Source organism: Symsagittifera roscoffensis, chromosome 8, assembly GCF_963678635.1.
Source record: "Symsagittifera roscoffensis chromosome 8, txSymRosc1.1, whole genome shotgun sequence".
Taxonomy (NCBI): Eukaryota; Metazoa; Xenacoelomorpha; order Acoela; family Convolutidae; genus Symsagittifera; species Symsagittifera roscoffensis.
Window position 1 is genome coordinate 2,627,882 of NC_087069.1, and position 15,026 is coordinate 2,642,907.

At 39.6% G+C, this 15,026-nt stretch overlaps 1 protein-coding gene across 1 annotated transcript in view; it reads right to left on the reverse strand.

Moving 5' to 3' along the window:
* LOC134853223 (E3 ubiquitin-protein ligase TRIP12-like) overlaps window positions 1-15,026 on the reverse strand; it is a 92,598-nt gene that overhangs the window by 25,590 nt on the left and 51,982 nt on the right. Inside the window, exon 17 of the mRNA XM_063869184.1 lies at window positions 6,279-6,595. Coding sequence (XP_063725254.1) covers window positions 6,279-6,595 — 317 coding nt within the window. The remainder of the gene's footprint in view (window positions 1-6,278; window positions 6,596-15,026) is intronic.

The following is a 15,026-nucleotide window of genomic DNA, read 5'->3' on the forward strand; positions in this document are numbered from 1 at the left end:
ACCTACTTGAGTCAAAATCAGGCTCTTTTTCCTTTTCCCCCCACCTCACTCAAACATGAGTTTTATGGTCTAACGAGTGGTTTTACAAGGTTAATTATGAAGACCAAATATGTTTGTTATGGCCTAATTAGTCTGCATGTTAATTTTCATGACAATCGGACAAAGTGAACAGTAATTTCAAATAGAAAAATTTGCAGGTGGGGGGAAAAGGAAAAAGAGCCCAAAATCATTTCATTTTCGTGTACCTGTTCCATATTAAAATCAAGCGAAAGACCACACGAGCTATAACAAAAAAATGGACGTAGCTCTTGTCTCCAAACTTATCGAGCATTGGCTTGGGCAGTAAGTTGCATATTCTTTCGACGGCATTTTATTTTGCTAATACGCTCACTGAGGCGCAAATTACCGGTCTGCCAGAGGAGGTGAATGGGAAAAATCGAGTGGAAGCAGAGCAGACACTGATTTCTAACCTCTATTTGTGTTTGGGGGAACGTGGACAGGACGAATTACATAACCGGAAGCCCCATCTGGACCTGGCGACTACCCGATATCCACGGGTTTTGGATGAATTTGAGAGTGTTTTCCGCAAGGAAAGAAACGAAACATTCGAGACGTACCAGCTACTATCTCGGAAACAACGTGACGGGGAAACGCCAGAAGAATTTCACTCCGTTTTGAGTGGACTAGCCGCTAGATGCTCACTGGGAACATTGGAACGACGGGTGTTACGTGATGTATTCATAGTAAATATGTCCAACAAGGAAGCTCAAACGGAGCTATGCCGTTCAACTAAGACACCAGATGAGGTCTACCGGATTGCTTTGTCATATGAACGGGGGGACAAATACGCAAAGTCGTATAAAGTATCCGGTGGGGGACTTACTGCGGCACCAGCGGGTTCACTACAAATTAAAGCGGAGCCTATAAGCGCAATTAGAGGAGGGTACCGTCGTCCATTCCAAAGAGGCGGACGTGGATTTGGCAGGGGCGGCACAAGGGGCCGCGGAGGAGCAGCAGATCGCAAGTGCTACAATTGCGACCAGAGTGGTTTTACCCCGGACCACATTCCAAAGTGCCCAGCAAGAAATGTAACCTGCAACTTTTGCAAGAAAATGGGACACTATGAGCGAACTTGTAGAGGACGTCGATCGGCGAATAGGGGTCGCGTAGGCATGATAAATGAGGATGACACCAATGGCGGGACTACCCAAGATTATCCGGAGGAGAGTGCATCCAATTACGGAAGTTCTGTCGGATGGGTGACTGATTCAAAGAAACCGGCACATGGATGGGATTCGGATAGTTCGACGGAGTATGTGGTTATGTCAATTCGGCGGAAGGAGGAAACTGAACTAAAAGTCGCGGGGGCCAAACTAGCCTTAAGAATCAACGGCAAAGCAACTCAGGCCTGGATTGACAGTGGTTCGCCAATATCCATCTTCACTATTGGGGAACTAAAACGTACCCTGGGGACAGTCAACGTACAATTGAAACCGCTGAATCCACAAGACGACCAATTCCGCGATTACGGAAACAATCCGTTAAAATTTCTGGGCAAGATGCAAGTCACGCTTCATTCCAATGGATGGACTTGTTCGTCGGATATAAACGTCATCGGAGGGTGCCGACCGTCTATTATTGGCAGGGATTTAATGCCCTCACTAGGACTGATGCTGGTACAAGCACCATCGACAGAAGGGGTGAAAAGCATACATACCACGGAAGGAACTGTGGCGATGGACAATGACCTGGATTAGTGGCAGACACATTTCTGTAAGCAATTTCAACATCTTTTTCACAGGGTAGGACGCATTCGAAATTATAAGGTGCAGGCAGATTTCTTCAAAAACCTAACTCCAATTCAACAAAAAGGTAGGCGAGTACCTATAACATTACAGGAAAAAGTCGATAAGGAGATTGAAAAACTGTTGGGACAGGGTCATATCCAAAAGTTGGAAGAATGTTCAGACAAATATTTTGTTTCACCTATTGTCATCACCGTGAAAAAGGACGGTTCTGTTAAACTTGCACTGGAATCTAGAGAACTAAACAAACAAGTGCATAAGAATAAATACCAAATGCCCAATATTGAAGAACTAATGGACATCGTAGGGCAAACTATCAGCGAACGCAAACAGGGGGATGTTTTTTTTACAACGATGGACCTCACGTACGCATACGGTCAACTTCCTTTAAACGAAAACACTAGTAAACATTGCAATTTTTCATTGGTGGGAGGCCGTTCTACCGGTACATATCGATTCAAAACAGGATTCTACGGATTGACAACCATGCCGGCGGAATTTCAACGGGTCATGGATGCCATTCTGGCTGAATTTCCGTGCGCGCATGCGTTCATTGATGATATATTAGTAATTTCGAAAGGTACCAAGATCGAACATATCGCTTTAGTGGAGAAGATTTTAATGAAACTCGATAAAGAAAATATGGCTTTGAAGCTAGAAAAATGTCAATTTGCGAATAATACTTGCGAGTGGTTAGGCCACCGGATTACGAAATCAGGGATTACACCAATGGTGCGGAAAACAGATCCAATTGACAAATTAACCGCCCCGAAAACGCTCTCTCAGTTGAAATCGTTCATGGGGTCAATCCATAGTCTTCACAAATATTTACCGGCGTTAGCGGAAACTTCGGCGCCTCTACGTCCACTTCTAAGTAAGAAGAACGAATTCCTCTGGACAATTGACTGCCAAACAGCGTTCGAATCGATTAAGAAACAAGTAGCGAACATTGTCGAACTTAAGCACTTCGATGTACATAAGGACATACGTATCGTGTGCGACGCAAGCCATAACGGTTTGGGGGCGGTACTTGAACAACTAGGCACCGAGGGTTGGCGACCAATATCATTTGCGTCCCGGTTTTTAAATGCGGCCGAAAAGAAATATTCGACGAATGAGCTAGAAATGCTGGCCGTAGTTTGGGGCTCCGAATACTTCAGAAATTATATTTTCGGGCGGAAATTTACTGTGGTGACAGATCATAAGGCTTTGCTATCTTTATTGAATGGGAACAATAAGAGAAACAAGACTATGTTCAGTCGATTAACTCGCTGGATTGATAGAATTATCCCCTTTGATTTTGTCATTGAACACATGCCTGGGGCTAAAATTGGCCTGGCGGATTACCTTTCAAGGCATCCGGTGGGGGAAGCCACGAAAGTTAGTCTTTATGATAACACTTTCACAGTGGCAAAATTGAAATCAATTACCAATTCACTCGGATATATTGATACCAATAAAGGGATCATCAAAGCATCAAAGGAATCAATTGTTTCAGCTAAAGATACTCAAGTTGGAAACGATAAAGTTAACATTCCACCGGAAGAGGGCGTCAAAACGCGTGACCATCGGTTGACCAATCAGAAGCCACTAAAACGAATAGCTGAGTGTAATGACCGGGAAAGCGCAAAAGTAGTAAAGTCAATCACCGAATGTAAACTACGTGAGTCTGATATTAATTCCACAGTAAACAGTAGTCCTCTATTTAACAAAACAAGTTATCGATCTAACAAAATACACATATCTACAATGACATCACTTAATTTGAAGAAATTAAATAAATTACTGTTGAAACATCCAGAAATAACGAGCGGCAGTAGCAGCGAGGTGGAGATTGTGGATGCACGATTGGAGGCGGAGACGCATCACACCAGGGACATTCGATGCAACACAGTCATCTCCATTCCTTCGGCATTCGGAGGTGAAATTTTTCCGGCGGCATACCCAGCAGGAGGGAACGTCATCATGTCAGTAATCCCCCGGGACTGCAAGATAGTCCGCAAAAGCAGTGCACTGCCGGAGTTATTCAACCTGAAGCTCGTGGAAGCGAACTATAAAGGGGACCCCCAGATGCGCGCAATAAAAGAACTGGTGGAGAGTAAGGACCCGGATTTGGAAAAGAAGGTCAGAGCAATGGGTGCCTACCTCGGACAGCACACACATGATTTCCACGTGCGGGAAAATTGTCTGTGGATGGACGAACGACTCGTCATCCCCATACCACTCAGGAAGGCTGTGGTTAATCGGATACATGCGTTTCACCATGGGCGCTCGAGTATGTTCGACGCTGCGAGGGATGTCTGGTTTCCCTATCTCCACCGGAGTTTAGTCGCAGCTGCGGATGGATGCAAGGAATGCACCGATGCAGGTAAAAGCCTTAAACCATTATGCGCCAAAGGTGATGTTGGGAAGATCTATGAACCACGCGAGCCGAACGAATGCCTACAGCTTGATTTTTGGGGTCCAATTAGATATTTAAATGAATCAAGTAAATATGTCTTGGTAGCGGTTGACCGATTCTCACGTTGGCCCTCTGCAATGATCTGCGGAAATAATAAAAGCGACAAGGTCCTTAAGTTCATTAAACAATACATATCTCAACATGGTGTTCCTAGGAAAATTTTTATGGATCAAGGTACAAGTTTCACATCGAATGCAGTTAAATCATTTTGCAATTCCGAAGGAATTGAAATAATTTATTCACCCGTGAATGATCATCGCGCCACCGGGTGTGTCGAACGTACCATTGGCAGTCTGAAAAACTTTGTCTTAACTTACGCTAAAGAAAAAGATAGTGGAAACTTAGAATCAATGATAGAACGAGCCTTGAGTGCTCTAAGATTTGCCCCAAATGCTACTCTCAAAATATCGCCGTTTGAGGCTCATCACGGCAGAGAAGCCAATACGGTACTGCGAAATCTTACGAAAAAGCCAACCCTGCAAAACCTAAACTGGGCCAGAGTGTTGAAACAAAAATCTGCCTATTTAGATTCTACTGACCCCAGAGCTCCGAGGAACATCCAACCCATGGCAACGGATTGGGAAGAACGATCCGACGTGGAGTTTGATGTCGATCATATGAATCACCCTAGGCGACTGACGCAAAATCAACTAGTTTCGGCGGCGGATGGAACACCAATGGCTGACGGGGACGGGAAACAGGCTTGTGGGGGAAAGTCTAAACAGCCAAGTAAACGGACCGAACTGTTGTTCCAACGACTCAAGGATAGCAATAAAAGGTATAGACCCATAAACCAAAAAGTAATTCGCGAATCTAAGCACACTATAACTCTAGCAAATGGCTCTGTACTTAGGAAAAGTGGGGTTGCCGAGAAAGCCATCAAATCGAACGCGCCAACTACCGCGAGTAAGCTAACACTACCACTCCCAGCTATGAGTGCATTGCAACGTCGGGCGGAACTAAAGCGAGCAGCGAACGAACAGGCGGCGGGGACGAGCACACAGAGTAAAGCAAGCGCACAGAGTACGGCTGATAACAGAGTGCGAGAATTTTCACCAGCGGAGGAGGACGATTCGGACTCGGAGTACGAGCCAATAACAATTTCCAAACACGCAGGGAACTCAACAATAGCACCAGGGCGAGATGTGGAAGGAAATGAACCAAACGATGTAGAAGACGGAATTGGAAGACCAAACTTATCCGAAGGAAGCGGAGCTGGAAAATCCCAGGGGGTGGACACGGAGGTCCAGACTATGAGCAACGAGCAAGGGGGGAGTGCCCCAAATTTGAGTAACGAAGGACGAGGGGGGAAACATCCTAAAAAGAAAGGGGAACGAGTACGACGCTTACGTCTCGTATCATACTCGAGTCAAGAATCAGAAGATGGAACAGGATCACGGAAAAGTACCAGGAAGCGGACGGCGGTATCTAAATTCGGCGGAGTTATGATAGATAGTATATTGAAAGCGAGAACATCCAAAGGAGAGGAAGACAGAGAGCGGGACACTAATTGAGCAGGAAGGCACATTTGAAAGAGGGAGTGAAAAAGGAAACTCAAGAAACTTGTTAAACTAAAACTCATGCCCAGGGAGAGGGTGGACTATCGCTGGTCTAAAACTCAAACATTTCCGTTGGATAATTTTAAAACAGTTGTTTGAAAATTGATTGTTGAGGGAATGTCATATATAGTATCTAATCATATATTACGTGTTGGCGCCATTGGTTAGCTATGTGTCTGGTGCGGCTACTAATTAATTAATACCTGTCAACCTTAAGTTTAGTCTGCGATGTTTGGATTCACTGTGGTTAACCGTTAAAAGAATAAACGAGTCAATTTAAGTTCAGTGAATTAAAGATATTGAATCCGCATTTTTCACAGTCCATTGTGATTTGATCTTGTACGGTTGATTGACCACCAATTAAAATAACTTTGCGAACCAGTTCTTTGCTTTTTTGAACTAAAAAATATATGCTCAATCAACTACTGAATGTGTGTTTCTCTTTCTACTAACGAGAGAAGTGTCTGCTTCCAGCTGTTTCTTGCGCTCCACCAGCTGTTGAAATCGACAGAATATGCGGTGCAGATCCGGATCGACCAGACGCAGATCGTCTGCATTCAGGCAGCACTGTTGGCCGAGGAGGAGCCACTTGTAGAATGGCTCTCCCAGAGACAGGTCCAGAGTGCGGTTGTCCATCAAGGCCCTGGCCAGCAGCTTGCCCAGCAACCGGAACCTGGCCCTCACTTTGCTCATAAGTGTGCTCTTCGCACTTCTGCCGTAAGGACGGGGAAACAGTCCGAACACACTGCTCGTTACATCCAGTCCACCAACTACAAACACACACACAAACATAACACCATTACAGCGTAACATAGATCAACCACGAAGTCATCAAAAAATAACAGCGATAGAAGAAATTAATAAACTATTCAGTCCTACTTCCTTTCATTTCAAAGAACATAACCAACGAAAGGACAGTTGGAAACGTGTCCATGAATGCAAGGAAGCACAAATAGATACTGTCTTGTTTTTGAAAAAACTTCAATTTTCGAATTTAAAATAATAGACAGCCTTAAAGCTCTCAGAATTTTGAAACAAAATTTATGATTGACACTTTTTTGATGAAATTAACAGGATCAAAAGATTAAATATTTATCTCGTTGTTCAACTTTTATAGCTACTTTCATGGTTGATACATTAACTCACAGAAGCGAAGCATTACAGCGTAGCGACAGAATAAAAATAGCATGCCAAATTAACCGACAGAAAATAAGACGAAATCCGAAAAAAATGGCAAACAAAACAAATGTACCAAAATTTTCTACATATTTGTCTTTTTTTGTCTTGAATAAAGTTCATTCTAAGAAAAGCATGCCAAGGAAGACACTTGATTGGTAAATTAGCATAAAAAACCAATGAAGCCGCAACAACGGAAACAATTCTTGAGCAGATACCCTTTGGATCAAAGATGTGTTTTCAAGTTCTGAGTTAGGACCGAGTTGGTTAACTCATAGAGTAATTTCGGATAGGGTACACCGTCTGCTCGTCACGCTATCTTATTTTCGGCCGGATAGATTCGTGCAACTTCTTAGTCTAATACCGATCCTAATCTTACTCTTATACTATCTAGTCTCAGGTTGTTTAACTAGTCTCTGCTAGGCTCAATAGATCTAGGGTATACTGGTTTATTGCGGCTGCTGAAGTGCTCGGGAGAGTCCAACTAATTTCTAAGTTAAATTCAAATCTCTCTGGTGCTGAAATTACAAGTAACTTCAGCACTTACAAATAAGTGGGTTGTTAGTTTGATGGATCATGATTGGTTAATATTAAATACTTTACATTGGTAAAATATCTAAATTATCCAATCATAAAATGTAGTTTAGATCAGGTTCCACCCATCCGGGTTTTACAGAGTTTTTTAGAATGGTTCTTCTGCAATTCGAAGGATGGATGATGGACGTTGGTGTTTGGCGAACATCATATTTCTTTTGTTTCCTTTTTGTTAAAGAAGTTCCAGGAAGCTGGAGTTAGATGACATAAGACGTTGTGTCTTCTAGTGACAACGACTAAGTCTTTGCAACAAATTCAAATCTGATTTCAGAATGGTTTGCTATGTCAGGTTTTTCTGTTCTGTGTGGAGAACTTCTTTTGTGTCTGATCTAGTTTGGGAATGGCGTGGAGATTGTGCGTGGAGGGGATGCCTGGTTACTCGGATCTGTACGTATACTTGAACATCGAGGTGGTCATTGGTCTAGTTCAATGAAGTCCTTTTCTGCGAAGTCAAGTCGTACTCTAAATCCTTTGAGTTGTGATTGTGAGTGGCATATCGATTGTGGTTGGTCATTCTCTCTCGAGTGTAGTGGGGTCGTTTTGTCTTTAGATGTTCGTCCTTGGTGTTGTATTCTGATCTATGTATTACATAATGTAATTTACATTTTATAAAACATTTATTAGTTTAATATTTTTTAATTATGATTTTTGTTAGTTGTTTTCACAAAAGCTTTTTGTTTCAGTTCGGTTATTTTGAAGAGTTACTCACACTTGAGTAGCTCTTATTAAAAATAGAGGTGTGGTCACAAAGCGTGGATGTAGCACGGTGGGTTAGGCCGGCTATAGAGCATGCTCAGGACGTCCTTCCTGGTGGGTTAGGCCAGGAGTGGGAGTATGATTTCATGCGGTTTTTGTGAGGGGTCCTGTTATGTGACAACGTTTTATGTTGGGTTTGTTGTGGTTTTTCTTATGTCTTGTTGGTTATGTCCTTTTTCCAAAAATCAAATTGTTTGTGGTATGGGTTTGTCTTTCGACTTTTTTGTGTTTTATTATTTCTTTCTTAGACTTTATAATAGTCTTCAAAAGAATAAATTATCCAGTTTTAAACTGGGTTAATCCGGTTTGGGTACCGTTGGTTTCCTTTTCTTAGTCATGCTGTTATTCTATGATTTGTGGTATTTAGTAAGCTGCGTTGGTTAGTTTTGTTTAGTATATGATTCCTTTCCAACCGGGTTAAAGGAAGGTTTGAAACATGTTATTATATGTTAGAGTTGTTGAGTGTGAAAACTTGAAACTGAAATTCATTATTTTAAACAATTCTTCGTGGGCGAGCTGTGCGAGTGTGGATAGAATTTCTGTGCGAATGAATGAAAATATCAAAAGGTTAGTACTGCATTTGCATTTTATTAATTTACTGCATAGAATTTGGAAATTTACTGCTAGTTATGGGGGAATTTTAAGTTACAAATTTTCATCATAATTAGATTTACTGCTTGTGGGGAAAATTTTAGAAATGAATTTACTGCATTGGTATTAAATTTATAAATTTATAAGTGTAAGAGATTAATAGAATTGTTGAAATCTGTTTGATGAAATTTGCGATCTTTATTTGTTTTTTGTGGTTTTTGTAGGTGATCGTCGGATGAAGACTAAAAATCTAAAGAAAACATGGATAAAGAATGGTGAGTTTTTAATATTTTAATTAGTTAGTAATATTCATTTAATTCATACTTACCTGTTAGTCGTCGGGGAAAAAACCGTGGGGGAAGATGTCGTGGATGAGATCGGAAGTTGTTAGTAGTTTAGCTAAGATGCGGATGATATTTTTAGTCTGAAGCAGTGGCCAAAGCAATTGGAGTGCCTTGATAGTGGTTAGTTCTTCAGTGCCAACTGCAAACTCATAAGGTGTGTTTTGGATTAGATTATATAATTTGTGATTGAATTTAGTGTTGTGGATGAATTCTAAAATTGGGATTTCTATAGGTTGTACAAACTCGTGCGGGATAAGGAAGGGTCGGGATTCTTCGGCGTTGAAGGTCTTGGTGATGGGACAGAAGATGTACATTTGGGTTATGGGATCATAATTGCGAAGAATACCATGAAGGTTAGTATCTTTAATGCAATATGTGAAATTTAGGAAAAATGGTGAAGTGTATTTGGAATTAATGAATTGAAAGCGATGGTGTGGTTGTCTAGAGGGTTTGTGTAGGTCAAAGTGATTTTGGATGAAGCGGTAATAACTATATGTGTGGGTTTGTTTAGTGCGCAACATAATATCGTGTGAGCAGTGTAAATCTCTTTCGTGTGGTGCAAGGAAATGAAAGGTTAGTGAAAATATTTGGAAGCGTTCTTTAAAACTTTCGTATGCTTGTGTGTCTGTTAGTGCTTCTGAAATAATGTGATCAAACTTGCGGTCGAAGATGTTTAGTGTAAATATATATGGTGTCTTGATGAAAAATTTTTCGGTAATTTGTGGATTAGCGAAGCGATCGTCGTCTAAGAATTGATCTTGGTTAGCTCTGATGATGTTGTGATCATAGTATTCGAGTGTATATTCGTTAGCTCTAGGTGCAGTGTGTGTTTTTAGTGATTTTTTATATCCAACGTAAGTAAATTGTCTAGCGGTTAGTGGTGTAGTGAGTCGATATAGCATGTCCGTATTTCGCTCTATATCGATGTGAGTGTTAGATAAAGGTAAGCAAAGAGGGTTAGTAAAATGATAATATGAGGTCCAAGAGAGAGTGGGCATTAAAACGTATTCATCTACAAAGTTGCGTGTTTCGTTAGTGTCGTGGGGGGTGTTTAAGGTGTATTGTGGAAATGAGGGTAAGGTGATGGCTAAAAATTCTTTTGTGTTAGTATGCTTGGGATGGTTGATGTATTCACGGGCTGTTCCTGGTTTTGCTGGGAAAGGATGGTTGGGGAACTTTCTTTTAAAAGTGCGGTAAGCTCTATTAGTGTTGAGTGAAGATTCAGTTGATGTGGATGATGGTGCTAATGATTGTATAATTTGAAGAGGGTGTAGGGGGATTGGATGAATTTATAGTGGAGGAGATTTGGTTTACGGTTGGGGTATTAAGGTGGTAGGGTTGTTGTTGGAGGGTAATAAAATTATCTAGCTCTGGGGAGATTCGGGGGGTGTCTGGAGAATGAGATGATTGGTCAGAATGGTAGGAGGAGTAGGTTGGGGTAACTTGGGAAGCATAAGAGGGTGTGGGAGTGATTGGGTCAGGGTCATTGGATAATATGGGTTGAAAAGGGGGTTGAGAAAATTTAGAAGAGTTATGAAAATTATTGGATGGGGATGGTTCTGAGTCGGCAAATTCATCGGGGGTTTCAATATTCGGGTTATTGAGTTGTGAGATGGAATATAAAACTGAGATGTGTGAATTAGTGTCGGAATTCATGCCTGATGTTACATTACTAGATGGAAAATCGGGTGGCGGAAAAGCGAAAAGTGGTATTATTGGGATTGGGGAGGTAAGATTGGTTGGGTGGGAATTCGATCGGTGTAGTGATCCAAGTTGGCGGCTCATCGTGGGCTAAAAAAATGATTATTTTGAGACTGAAAAGCGGTGGTATGGGGTTGTTCAATAATTTGTTCATAAGTATTATCATCTTGTGACTGGTGTGTCATTATATGTTGAATGGGACTTTGTGATGTGGTGAGTCGAAAATTTGGATTATGTGTGATGGCTAAATTTCGAAAATTTCGTGGGACTAGGGATAGTGGATGGTTATTTGGTAGGGGTGGTAATTGTGGTGCCGTTGGCGTTATGTCTACATTGTTATGTTCTTCGTCGTATGTATTTTGTCGTGTTGCTATTTTTGTGTTATATTCTTTTATTTGTGCGTCTAAAAGAATTTTGTTTATAGATGTAGAAAAGATTCCAAAAAATCCTGCAAATAGTATGCGTGCTACACTTGCTTGTCTGTTTACTTGTGTGTGTATAGCACATGTGTTGTAGATTCCTTTTAAAAGTGAGAAAAGAAATCCAATAAAGTTAAACATTGCGTATAAAATAGTCAATTTTTCTAAGATGTAGTAGGGCCATCCTAGAAAATCGAGGATCTCATTTTTGAGTGTAACAAAGCTAAAAATGTTAATTGGTGATATATCTTGGGGACGGTATTTTTCACCGTTTAGATATATATAATCTTTAATGTCTTTAAAATATCCGCTATAGTCTTGCGTGTAGATATCGGCAAATCCTGCGGTTTCTGCAAGTTTGCGTAAATTTTGGTCTATTGATTGTCTTTGTATAGTGTCCATTTGTGTTAATAATTCTTGGAATTGTTGTGTTCTAATGTGATGTTGAATATCTGATTTTGAATAGATTCCTATTGATTGTAAGTCTATATTTGGGTTTCGAGCAATAGCGCGAATGCTTTCTGGTGAAAATTTTTTGAGTGATTGCATTAATGTGGGATATGGAGTGAGAAGATAATATTTATTTTCATCAGGGTTTAGTTGTACTACATTGTGGCTGTTTCTGATCCACATGGGACTGCGGTATCCCAGAAATAGGTTCTTCGTGAAAGTGTATCCACGAAATGTACTTTATTCTTATAAAAGATAGGGATTCTTTTATAACATCGTTTATCTTCAAAAACGTATAGTGGTGATACTTTTTTAGTACAAGTATAAAACCATAAGATGTTTCCTTCATAGTCTAAAAAATTTGATCTATTTCCAGATAATAAGTATCCTGCATAGGGTATTTTTAATACTGCTAGTGCAAGTGATTGTAATATTTGTGTTCGTTCTAATTCGCATAGTTGGTGTAGTGTTTCTAATTCGGAGAGTGACATTTCTTGAAAAATTCGGCTAATTGTATAATCTAGTTTCATATCTAAATGAATATCATAGTGGATATTACCGAAATATGTAGTATTCATTAGTGATAATTCTTGTAAGCGTGTGCTTCTGGTGTCATGGGGTTTTAGATGTCCACCAGATTGTCCGTTGCTTTTTTCAAAATTAACTGGTATATAGGATGTTCCTTCGTTTAGAGGATGACCTGTGGCATATGGGTCGATTTTTACTTTTCCAGTGGTCATGTCGAATCCTTTTTCGTATTCAACTAATATTTCAGAGTATTGTGTTCTGTGAAGTGGATTCCTGTATTTACATGCAAGTTCTGTTTCTTGATATATTTGAAAACGTGTCAATTTATTTTCTATATTGTCTATGTTTCTAAAATTAGAACTTAGTTTTCGTGATGGATGGACTTGTTCATATGGAATTGATTGTATAAAATATTTTTCGTGAAATTTTATCATACGAGCGTGTATTTTTGCTACTTGAAATGTTGTACATGTATCTTCGGGGAACCAAACAATTGTTGCTTGTGTTCTCGTTGTAGGGTCGCAATAACCTTGATCATTTTTACAAGGTAATCGGATTCCTTGATAGATCATTGTATTATCTGATAAATCTCGTGTTAGTTGTATTTTTTCGAGTTGTATTTTCCAATCGAAAAACATTATTTCTTGGTATCCTTTATTTTTTGTGTCTGCTTTGCAGTTTGATGGGTCATTTATACCAATGTGTGGTATCCAATGTTTATCGTGTAGGTCATAGGTTAATCGTCCGTGTGCGCCGTTATACGGGTATTTTTCGTCTAGTTTTATATGTCCTTGGTGTCTTTCAAGTTGTGATTGATGTACAGAGTCTGAAAAAACTTGAAAATTAACTAACTTTCTTGCGGAGTTTTTATTTTGTGTGATGTTTAGTCTAAGTAATTCATTTTTACAATCGTCGGGATTGAGATGTAAAAGACGTTCTATATTACTCTGATAGAATGATTCATGGTCAAGTCGGTTTTTGTTTCCGTTCGAGACTTGTGAACAATGTACTTTCTTTTCGGAAAATGTTGCTGTGAATTTATAACCTGTAACTGTTGTTGCTCGGGCTTTTGAATAGAGTGTTGCTATTACATTTGTGGTTTCTATAGCTTGTGGTTCTGTTTCGCATTGTGATACTTGATTTATTGCATATTTATGTAGTGTTTTTTGTTCATTTTCTTCACAATCGTAATGTGTTACTAATAAATCTTGTGGTCCTGTACGAGGGGAAGATTTTATGTTTTGATTTGAGATTACTAGAAAAAGGAGTTGGAGAAAAATTAATAATTTTAGAATATACATGTGTATGATAATCCTGAGTATGGATTATAAAATGTAATGTAACCAATTGTGTTTTTGGTATATCTGTCGTATTTATATATTACTTCAGTAGTTATAAACGGTGGTGGTAGTGATTGAGCTGTTATGTTAGGTGGGTTTAATGGATAGGGATGTTGAGTAATGTTATTTAACTTAACTGTGATTTCAAATTTTAATTGTAAACTGTTTTGTTGGAGTATTTGAATATTGTGATCACGGATATCGTTGTGAATATCTTGGCGATATTGTAATCTATTAAGTGCCCAGTTATGAAGGCGGTTACTTTCTTGATGTTGTCCGAATAATGGTGGAGGTGCTGTGAATGTATTCCAATCTAATCTTAAAGGAATATTTGTTAATGATTGTTCTCGATATCTTGCATCGAGATTGTTCGGAAAGGTTAAGTTAAGGGGGGTTGGTGAAATTTGACTAATTGATGGTGTTGATGGAAGTGATAATGTTTCGGGTAATGATGAAGATGTTGTATCTGTAGAAATATCTATGGGGTCATTGACTAAATTTGGTTCACCTTGTGTGAATGAATGTGTAGTCCAATATGGAAATCGTGATGTTTGGTTTGTGGGGTTAAAAGGATTTTCACGTATTTGCTCAGATGTTGGTGTTGAACCTAAGTAATCTGAGGGTAGGCTTGAAGTGCTTCGTTGTGAAAAAAGTGTAGGAGTTTCTGGTGTATTACCAGTGGGATTTTCTGGAGTGCTTTGTGGTGGTGATTGAGGTATTTCAAAATGAACTCGGGGAGTTTGAAAATTTCTATTTCGTCGAGGATGTATAATTTGTCTATTTATTTCTGTTGCGTTTTGGTTTTGACTAAGATGTCGTATTCTACTTAGTTCTTGTGGTATTGTTGGGTAAAGGTTATATGTTGGTTCACTTAAAGGTGCTTGTCGTTGAACTGGTTCTAGTGGTTCAGATAAACGAGCATGTCGTTCTTCAAAAGTGTATGGATTGTCTTGAAAAGAAATTCGTGAAAATGTTTGAGGATTTTGAGTAGTTGAAGGTGGTGTTGGGTTATCTTGGGATGATGTCGGTGAAGACTGATTCTGTGACTGTTGGGTAGCAATTTTTGATGGATTTTTGAATTGTTACTTTAGTGGGAAGGTTTATGTTTATTATAATATTCTTCCAAAAAAATAATTAGGAAAATTGTTGCTAGGGCAAATGTGATGATTGCTTTCTTTATACATTTGCATACTGTCAAAATGAGGGATGATAAAAATGTTATGAAAATTACAAACAATAAAAAAATATCAGTTCTACTGAAAATTGTCCGTATCATTTAGACAAGTTGTATAAATCGTACCT